This window comes from Euphorbia lathyris, chromosome 5 (genome assembly GCF_963576675.1).
Source record: "Euphorbia lathyris chromosome 5, ddEupLath1.1, whole genome shotgun sequence".
In the NCBI taxonomy this organism is placed as follows: Eukaryota; Viridiplantae; Streptophyta; class Magnoliopsida; order Malpighiales; family Euphorbiaceae; genus Euphorbia; species Euphorbia lathyris.
In genome coordinates this window covers 25,221,857-25,232,899 of record NC_088914.1, presented here as the reverse complement: position 1 = coordinate 25,232,899, position 11,043 = coordinate 25,221,857, and the positions used below count along the sequence as shown (strand labels likewise).

At 37.7% G+C, this 11,043-nt stretch overlaps 1 protein-coding gene across 1 annotated transcript; it reads left to right on the top strand.

The window, feature by feature from the left end:
- Positions 1-6,799: 6,799 nt before the first annotated feature.
- LOC136230346 (hypothetical protein At1g04090-like) lies at positions 6,800-9,690 on the top strand. The gene is made up of 2 exons (XM_066019399.1): positions 6,800-6,973; positions 7,705-9,690. Exons 1-2 carry the CDS (start codon positions 6,871-6,873, stop codon positions 9,288-9,290), a joined length of 1,689 nt encoding a protein of 562 aa, XP_065875471.1. The 5' UTR covers positions 6,800-6,870; the 3' UTR covers positions 9,291-9,690.
- The last annotated feature ends 1,353 nt before the right edge of the window (positions 9,691-11,043 follow it).

The following is an 11,043-nucleotide window of genomic DNA, read 5'->3' as shown; positions in this document are numbered from 1 at the left end:
TTTTCAGTTTGAAAATAAGTGGCTTAGAGAACCAGATCTTGTGGATTTTGTAAAGCAAAAGTGGGAACATGACGGTCATTTAAGGGTGTCTGAGCGGCTTAATTCTATGCCTGGGAGTTTGATGTTGTGGGGCAGATAGATTAGGGTTAACTTTAGAAAAGAGATTTCAGCTTGTGCTTTAAAGCTTGAAAGGCTTCGGAGTGGGGGCTCGGCGGAAGCGGCGGAGGAATATGAGAAAATTCAGGAAAATATGGTGACTTTATTACTAAAAGAGGAAGATCATTGGAGACAAAGAGCTAAGGTTCAATGGCTTCAGGAAGGTGACAAATAACACAAAAAAAATTCATTCCTTTGCTAATGGCCGTAGGAGGAAGAATCTTATTACTAAGTTGCAAAGAGATGACGGGTCCTGGGCTACTGATTCGGCGGATATGTGTTTGGAGGCGCAGAGTTATTTTGACAAGTTGTTTTCTTCTAGTAACTCTAATTTTTCTGAGGTGGAGGATGTGATTACTCAAAAGGTGACTGAAGAGCATAACGTTTTGTTGGCTGCCCCGTTTACGTTGGAAGAGTTTCGTGTTGCTATCTTTGATATGCACCCTGATAAAGCTCATGGCCCGGATGGTTTTAACCCGAGCTTCTATCAAAAAATTTGGAGTACTCTGGGTCCGGATATATTTGAAGCGGGATGCCAATGGCTTGAATGAGGTTCCTTCCCTCCAACTCTTAATGATTCTATTATTGTTTTAGTGCCTAAATGTGATGACCCAATATCTATGCGTGATCTCCGCCCTATTGCACTCTGTAATGTTCTTTATAAAATTGTGTCTAAAGTGCTTGCTAATAGGTTAAAATTGGTCCTCCCTAATGTTATTGCTGAGAATCAATCTGCTTTTCTTAAAGGGCGCTCTATACATGATAATGTTTTCATTGCTTTTGAGACTATTCATAGTATGAGATGCAATGTGAATAAGAAATTTGGGGATGTTGCTTTGAAAATTGATATTAGCAAGGCTTATGATCGTGTTGATTGGAATTTTTTGTCGGCTTTGATGTTGAAATTGGGGTTCTCTGAGCGGTGGGTCAAATTGATTATGCTATGTGTCTCTTCGGTACGGTATTCGGTGAAGGTAAATGATCAGTTAGTTGGCCCTTTTGTTCCTCATCGGGGTCTTCGCCAAGGAGATCCGCTATCGCCTTACTTATTCTTACTTTGTGTTGAGGGTCTTTCGGCTTTGCTAGTAGATGCGGAGAGGGGAGGCCGAATCCATGGGGCGCGGGTTTGTCAGGGAGCGCCTGCGGTTACTCATTTATTGTTTGCAGATGATGCTTTCCTATTTTTCAGGGCAACTATTGCTGAGATTAGGGAGGTGCAAAGGATATTGGCGGTGTATGAGCGGGCTTCGGGTCAAGCGGTGAATCTTGCAAAATCTGGTATTATGTGTAGTAATAATGTGGCATTGGATCTTTCTTCGGCTGTTTCTCATATCACTGGAATTTTTGGAACAATTGATACTGGGCGTTATCTTGGGCTTCCGTCGTTAGTTGGCCGTAAAAAGAAAGCTATCTTTGCTCATTTTAAAGAGAAGTTGTGGCATCGGCTTCAGAAATGGAGAGGTAAACCGTTATCTAAAGCGGGCAGAGCTATGTTGATTCGGGCGGCGGGGCAAGCAATCCCGATTTACTTCCTTAGTGTGTTTCTTATGCCAGTTACGACTACTGAGGAGTTGCAAAGAATGCTAAATTCATTCTGGTGGGGTAATAAAAAATCTGGAGCTCGGGGTTTGAATTGGCTCGCGTGGGATAAACTGTGCATCCCTAAGCTGTTTGGTGGCTTAAACTTTCGTGACTTTACTGCTTTTAACTTGGCAATGTTGGGTAAACAGGGGTGGAAATTGATGACCTCTCCAAATTCTCTTGTCAGCAAAATCTTCAAAGCTAAATATTACTGAAATGCGGATTTTTTGAGCGCTCGTCTTGGCAGCTCACCCAGTTATGTTTGGAGGAGTATTTGGAGTTCCCAACTTGTTATTCAGGCAGGATATCGTTGGAAAGTTGGAGATGGTAAGTCTATTAGAGTCTGGTCGGACCCTTGGCTGCGTGAGGAAGGAGATAGGCATTTACATACTCAACCGTCACTGGATTTAGTAAATCTCAAAGTTTGTGATTTGTTTATTCCGAATTCGGTTGAGTGGGATGTGGAGTTGTTGACTGAGTTATTTTTGCCTAGAGATATTCAAGCTATTCTGAAAATTCCTATGCGTAGGAATATTGCTCCGGATTCCATTATCTGGAATGAGTCAAAGAATGGTGTATATACGGTTAAGTCTGCGTATTCTCTTGCCACTACTAGGATTGAACATAATGATCATTTGTGGGTGGAAGGTAATTGGCGTAAATTGTGGAGATTGGAGGTTCCGGCGAAGGTTCGGTATTTTGGGTGGAGGTTAGCTCGGTCTTGTCTTCCCACTAGAGCTCGATTGTTAGAAAAGGGGATTCTTGTTCCGTCGCACTGTGCTGTTTGTGGTACGGACTATGAAGACTCGTGGCATCTTTTCGTTTCCTGTCCTAAGGTACGTGAATTGTGGCAGATTTCTGGGCTTTTAAATTTGATTGAGGATGTTGCGAGTGATGCTGAAAGCTTAGTCTCTCTTTTCTTCTCAATCCTAACTGCTTCTTCAAAGGAGGTTGCTGAAAAAATTTTAATGTTGCTTTGGCGTTGGTGGGGTGCAAGAAATGACAGGGTTTGGAATAATGTTGTGACTCCGGCGAATCAGGTGTTGATTCAAGGGCTGGGTGTGTTATGTGACTGGTTAGTGGCTCGTAAGTTGAAGAAGGAGCAGCTCCCGAACCTTCCTTCTCCTAGAAACTGTTCGAAATGGCACCGGCCGATGGAGGGGCAACTTAGTTGCTGTGTGGATGCTGTTTTTTTTGCTGCTGAACTGAGAACGGGTGTGGCAGCAGTGTTGCGGTCTGCTGATGGGGGTTTTATGCAAGCCCGAATTTGTTCGGAATCTGGAGTTTTATCGGTTCAGGAAGGTGAAGCGTCGGCTGTTCTTCAAGCTTTACAATGGCTAGTGAGTTATGGATTTGATAATGTGGTAATTGAGTCTGATGCATTGAATGTTTGCAAAGCATTGTCGTCTTCTGAACCTGATAATAGTGAGTTTGGAGATATAATCTGTCAATGCCAAAGGATTCTCACTCAAAACAGCGGTTTCTTGGTCCGTTATATTCGGCGATTAGCTAACGGTTTGGCTCATAGCTTTGCTAGGTCTTCCCGTTCTTATGCTATTCCCTCTTTCTTTGATGTAATTCCGAGTTTTATAAACGATTCTTTGTTGAATTTCTGCCCTCTTGTGGCTCATTAATTCAATTGGCTTTCAAAAAAAAAAAGTAAATAAGAGAAAAAATGAGATAGAGGAAGCCGGAGAGAGAAATAACTCAATGTTTGTACAGTAAACCTCTATATAGGAATACACTTGGGACCGGACTATTTGTATAACAATTGGAATGTTATTACTAAATAGAGTTTTGTATAATAAAATTTCTCAACACATAAAATTTTAAATTTTTATCATAGGCATGTATGGTTTATATATAATGTATAACAATAGATATTAATGGAACAAATTAAATATTTAGAATTTCAATTTAGAGTTTAGGTTTGCAATATATAGATAATTGAAAGAGTTTTATGGGAAAAATGTAAACATTAATAAGAATACTAAATATTTATAATTTCAAGTTGTAGTTTGTGTTTCCAACTCCTAGATAATTTCAATAGTTTTTTTAAATATTTTATAATTTAGTTTGAATTCTTAATATATATATATATATATATATAATTATTACTATATAGAGGCATAGTTTCTAAAAGTGGGACTTGAAAAGTATATAACAAATAACGTTTGAGAGGTTATTCCTATTTATGACTGGCCCAAGTTGGGACCGAGTTTTTTTATAACAAAATAGAGGTTATTCCTATATAGAAAGGAACAACAATAGAATGAAAATATAGAAAGTTGTCATTTTTAATTTTAATAAAGATTTTAATTTTTCCTCAAAAAAATAAAGATTTTAATTTAATACTAAAGATACAAAAAAAAATTAATACTAAAGATTTTTTATAAAAAAAAACTCTTAATATTTTCGTTTGCTTGTAATTATAAATCATATTTTTAGCGATTTAACACGAGATTTCTAGGTTTCTGGAAAAATATTGATGAGTTGTTGTAAAAATATATAATATTTAATTTGTTGGATAAAATAGTTTGAATAAAATTTATTTATTTTTTAATTTGAAATGAAAAAAAAACAGTTTTTAGTAAATGTTTGCATAGGCATAAAAACCGTTTGTACCGTTTAATTAAACATTGCAACCTCTGAATATTGTCGTTTATATGTGTTTTTTCTACAGCACAACAAAAATAAAAACAGGAGAAAACTAGATATAAAGAAGGGAAAATTACAAAACTAGGTCAAATGTGAGGTCCATTTACATATTTAACTCATTTACTCAACCTACTACATCTCTAGACTAATTTTGTCTGATTTTCCCATAATACTCCTGACCTTCCCACTTCCCACAACGCGAACGGCCGCTCCCCCCCCCCCCCTCCCCACCCATCTCCTTGGTTACATAAAAAGTTGGCTTCTCCATTAATGGTTCTTTATCTTCCTGTTCCTGCTCGTTACTTGGTTTCTTTCTTCTTGTTACCATCAAAGAAATGGTTATTCTACGTTATTTCCTTCATTTTCCCCAGTTTATCATATTGTTATTGTCGCTTTTAAGAGTGAAAGACGCGAAAAATATAAGTATCTGTTGTTTTTTCTGCGTTTTTTTCATGAATACACTTCGCGTAGTCGATGATTTCGCGAAGATTTGCGAAGAGAAAGAGCCTGAAACGTGACGATCTACTTCGTGAATCGATGATTTCGCGAAGATCTGCGAAGAGAAAGAGCCTGAAACGTGTGGATCTACTTCGCGAATCGATTAGTTCGCGAAGTCTGCAAGTAGAAAAGTTCATGATTTGACTTGCAGACTTCGCGAAAGCATCGATATGCGACGTAGATCGTCACGTTTCAGACCTCGCATACCTCACGAAAACATCGATTAGCGAAGTAAAATCACCTCTTTCCCTGCACATTTACATTCGCATGCTTCGCTAATCCTTATTTCGCGAAGCCAAAATCGTATTTCTCCCTACCTAATACGATTAATTTTTTCTGAAGATGGTTGATTACATAACATCCCTTTCTAGAAGGCGGCGTATTGGGTTGCAGGGGAGATGACTTTCCTTCCTGTACATGGAGAAATTTCCCTCAAGATTGGCACATTCACTCCTAAAATGGTTGGTTAGGAGAGATTGTGCCAATCTTGGTGTGCACCATGGGACACATCCATCCCAAAAGGCCTGGACTTCCATTTCTCATCCCAAAAGGTCTGGACTTCTTTACTCATCCGTTTCAAAATTGGTACCAGATTAGTTAGGTTCACTTTGAAGTGCTTTGTTAGGAGTTTATTGTGGCAATCTTGTTGTAAATTTTGATAATGTTATGATTTTAATGTTAGAATTCGTTGTTGTTTGTCATTTTTTGTTATATACCACTTCGCGAATCAGCTTCAAAACACATCCAGGCTTCGCATATGCGAATTAAATTCATCAAATAAACCAAACTTTAGCTTCGCAGACTTCACATATGCTAATGAAATTCATCAAGTAAACCAAACATTAGCTTCGCAGGCTTCGCATATGCTAATTAAATTCATCAAGTAAATCCAAACATTAGCTTCACATAATATGGAATCTGCGAAGTCAGACGGGAGGGGGCGAGACGCGCGTAAATATTGAGGGTATTATGGAAAAGTCACACAAAATCAGTCTAGATATATAGTAGGTTGAGTAAATGGGGTAAATATGTAAATGAGCTTCCCATTTGACCCATTTTTGTAATTAACCATATAAAGAATAATATTAATTCCTTAAGTTTTTTTAGAGTTTAATTTCAATACGGTCCATGCAACTTTCGTTGTTGTTTTTCGTTCGATCCGTAGTCATATTTAGTCGATAACTTCTACACATAGTTTAGGAAGTGTTTGGTTACTTAATTTTCATATCCTGTTTGCTTTTTCATTTTAAAAAAACAAAGTTTTATGTGTTTAATTAGACACCTCTTTTTTTTGACCGGATTTCGTCCCATCCATTAAGATAAAAAAAAAACACCTCCTAACATTTTTCAAAAGCAAATAGCAAACCATAACCAACAAACAAAAACAACAAACAAGTAACCAACTAATACCTAGTAACACTAAATCTGTCTTAAAAAAATTATTAATACATATCTCACTATTCCTTTTGATTTTCAATTTGTAAGTTCAAGTTTTTTATTATAATTTCGTTTCTATTACATAATTTCAATTTAATAATAATTTTATACTGTTCGTTTGGCTTTATATACTAATATTTTCTCACATAATTCACATAAATTAATTTTTATAGCCGACATAATGTGTCGGTAGAATCAACCTACAATGTTGAGAATGATTGAATATGTAAAGAGGTTAGATGATATGATATGATAGCACAGACAGCAAACTATATGTTAATCAATCAATCAAAATGTGCATCTTTATCTTATCTTTTAATTTGGAAAAAGAAAACGAGTCTCGAAATAATAATAATTGTGGTTACAAACATTGTCTTGAAGCAACCTGAAAATTATTAAACCCAAGACGGACCCACAGACAAATGTACGGTAAGCTTGCAAAATATGCTTGCCAGTTAAGAACCCGCGCTATTTTATTGTTTTCTAAATCTGTTAAATTGAAATTGAAATAGAAGCAGAAAAAGAGGCTCGGGTTCAGAGATGTTTGGGTGCGAGTGTTTTGTCTGGAATACAACCCCCAATTTGTTGCCATCTGAACCAGATATCTTCTCTCTTCCCTCTCCTCTTCCTCCTTGGCCTCCAGGTACTTTTTCCATTTTCTATGTTTATAGCTTCTTTCTGCATTTACAGATCAATCTTTCATTTTCTATCATGCCTTTCTGTTTACATCTCTTTTTCTAAACGGATATCAAATCGGAATTTAACAACAGTTATCAACAATCGATTTCAAAGTTCGAGACAATTTACATTTTCGCCCAAATCTTGTATTCTTTCCATTGAATACTTGTTTTACAGATAATATGATTGATGGATTCATGTCATCTGGTTTTGCATTCTCCCCGTACAGTTGTTTAATACAAGAAATTCTTGTAGCCTCAAAATATGTGAATTGCTTCTTAGCTATGTTGCACGGAAACTCAGCGTTTCAGTTTCGATTCCATTTCAGTTTCCGTGCAGCATAGAAGTAATTACTGCATTTGTTAGATTTATGACACTTTAACAATGTCTTGGCAGTTCCTTTAACTCATCGTAGCTAAGTTTCCGAGAACTTACTAATTCTCCTGTTATGTGTTGTTGTATATGCTTTCCATCTTAGAAAGGTTGTTATACCGATCACTATGTGAACTCAATTAGTCATCATTGAACCCTAATTCTAGCCACTTCAATATGGTTAACAGATTGATAACTAAGAAATGGTGAAATATAAGAGAAATAGAAGTTGCTTTATGCTACAATTATAGTTCAGTTGAGACTTTACTTGTTTGAATTTTATTTTCCTAATATTAAAAGTTTGAATTATATGTTCATCTACAGGCCAAGGATTTGCTTCTGGAACGATAAATCTAGGAGAAATTGAAGTTGTTAAAATTTCCAGGTTTGAATTGATTTGGACACTTGATCTTTCACAGGACATAAAGAAAAGCGTTTCGTTCTACAGACCTCTTTCCCTGCCTGAAGGGTGTTATAGCTTCGGTCACTATTGCCAAATTAACAACCAGCCGTTTAGAGGTTTTCTTCTTGCGGCTAGGGAGGTCACTTTGTCGACAACAGAAGCTGCTAGTTTGCCTGCTCTTCAAAAGCCTATCGATTATACATTAATATGGAGTTCATATGATGGATTCGAGGATGACTGCGCTAAATGTGGCTACTTCTGGCTACCTAAGCCTCCGGAAGGTTACAAGTCGTTGGGCTATTTCGTCACAAACTCCCCACACAAGCCAGATTTGGATGAAGTAAGATGCGTTCGAGCAGACTTGACAGAAGAATGTCAAGCTTATCGACGAATACTGCATCTGCATTCTGAAATTTTTCCATTTCAAGTTTGGAGCATAAGGCCGATTAATCGAGGAATGTTAGGGAGAGGTGTTTCAGTTGGCACATTTTTTTGCAGCAGCTACTGGACATCTGGAGAGGGACTCGGTATTGTGTGCTTGAAGAACTCCAATCCTCAACTACACGGCATGCCAAATCTTGAGCAGATTCACAAACTCATTGAACACTACGGTCCAACAGTTTTCTTTCATCCTGATGAGACATACTTACCGTCTTCTGTTTCCTGGTTCTTTAAAAACGGAGCACTCTTATACAAAGCTGGTGACTCAAAAGGGGAACCTATTGATGGTAACGGCTCGAATCTTCCAGCTGGTGGGAGAAGCGATGGCCAATTCTGGATAGATTTACCTAGTGATGACAGGAGAGATACTGTCAAAGGCGGAAACTTGGAAAGTGCAAAGCTTTACATTCATGTGAAGCCCGCAGAAGGTGGAAGTTTCACTGATATTGTAATGTGGGTGTTCTGTCCATTCAACGGGCCTGCAAGGATTAAACTAGGACCTGTAAATCTCGCCCTTGGCAAGATAGGGCAGCATATAGGTGACTGGGAGCATTTCACTCTTCGGATATGCAACTTCACCGGTGAGCTATGGAGTTTGTATTTCTCTCAGCATAGTGGTGGGAAGTGGGTTGATGCTTATGATTTGGAGTACATAGAGGGAAACAAACCGATAGTGTATTCATCGAAAAGCGGACATGCTAGCTATCCTCATGCAGGGATGTACCTTCAGGGGTCTGCAAAAGTTGGGATCGGGATAAGGAACGATGCGTGTCGTAGCAAGTTGTTGGTTGATTCAAGCAGGCAGTATGAAATAGTTGCAGCAGAGTATTTAGGAGGGAACATTGATATTATAGAGCCAAATTGGTTGCAGTTTATGAGAGTATGGGGTCCAAAAATTGTGTACAATTCAAGGAATGAGGTGGATAAGATAGTAAATAGATTGCCATTGAGAGCTAGGAATTCAGTGGAGAACATAGTTTATAAACTTCCTATTGAGCTTTATGGGGAAGAAGGTCCTACTGGACCAAAGGAGAAGAATAATTGGGTGGGAGATGAAAGAGGGTAGGCTTTTGTTCTAAACCACACGTATTTTTATCTGATCGAGGTTGAGTCACACTTAAGAGTTCTCGCTCCAGAGAATCGAACCTGAGATCTCCTCGCAAACTCGGCTCAAGGATATATTTTATTCTTCTGTTAAAGGCTAGAGATTCAATCAAATTATTTGTACTATATCTATGTATATGCTTCATTCTTGTATAGAAAGAAGAGAAAAAGGGATGCATCAATCGGAAGAGGACACATCAGTAATGGTGCTGATGTGTCACCATCTGAATGGTCTATAACCAGCGTGGTTCCCTATCATTTTAGAAATTTTCGATTGTAAGACGTTTAAGTTATAACGCAGTAAGAGGAGGTTTTTATTGGTAAAATCATGGATTCAAACAAATTGTATGAGTTTTTGGCAATGCGAGTTCTAGTTCCTTTTATTTTGTAAATGATTTTGCTTAGTAACTTGAAGCCTGTGGATGAAGAAAAGAGTAAAGCATTTGACAGTAAAGCTGTTTCTTTTTTGCTGATCACTGTTACTGATGGTGTTGCTTTGAGTGCTCTCCATGACCTCGCCGTTTATCAAGGCTGCAGCAGGTATGTTGTCTGATCCTTCTGTGGGAGTGCTGTTATTGAGCCTAAGAACTTAAAATTTTACCTGAAACTACTGAAAATGTTGCTTTTGTAGTTTTGATAGATTGAAGATTTTTTCTTGCTCTATTTGGTGCCAATCATGCTGAAATGAACTGGTACATATACATGAGGGTTTATGTTGGATATTTTAGCATTAGCCCTGGCTTTCATGGATATAAGAAAATGAGGCGAGTAATATTGGATGATTTGATGAAAGTTTTGGGTAAAGAACATGCTTATTGTGATGATTCATCTTTATTCTAAAAAGAAATAAAATAAAGCATAAGATAATTTATTTCTTAGCTTCTTTAGCCTGAGATACTTAGGCCTCGTTTTTTTTTTTTTTTGCAGGAAAATATTGTATAGGAAAATATTTTTCTCATTTTCGGTTCCGATGCTTAAGAAAATAAGTTAATTGAAAATTTTAGTTAAATCAACGTTCTACATTTTCCACTGGCTAAAGACACTTTCTTCTTCACTTCTCCCACCCTATTCTCTTCACCGACTGCGGAGCCATCCACCGGCCATGCTGTTCGCCATTCGCTGCTGTGCCGTTCTCTGTGCTGTTGGCCTTTCTCTGCTATTCTCACTTCTTACAAATTCTCTGTGTATTTTTTGACTTCATACAGATTCCTTCAGTGTAAATATAAGTTTAAATAATAAAGATTGACAGCTATCCGTCACGTGGAGTAAGACTTCTGCTTTCTCAGAAATGAGCCTTGTTTTCTCTAGTTCTATCGGGCACTTCTATAAATATGTTTACGACGGTAAGTATCTAATGGCAGGTCGTAAAAGTGACTTCTTGCCAACTATCCCCCTACGGACACGCAAGAGATGCCTACAGTTTGAAATAAGTAACTAGCTATCTAGTATATGCTCCCGTTGACCGGTAATGAATTCATGAAACGGCCTAGGCGTTAGGGAATAAGTAATTACGAATTCTAAAGCATTATTCAAGTGAAGTGCAAGATCCATGACCCGACCGCGTAGCAGGGGAAGATCATAACAGAATCCAATTCTTCTTTTAAAAAAGGACTATCCGGTAAGCATACATAGCTTGAAAGCTTTGAGCCTGGGAAGGTTTGAACTAGCTTTGTAGCTTGAGTTCACCGAAAGGTTTTAAGATGCTTGAGTGAAAC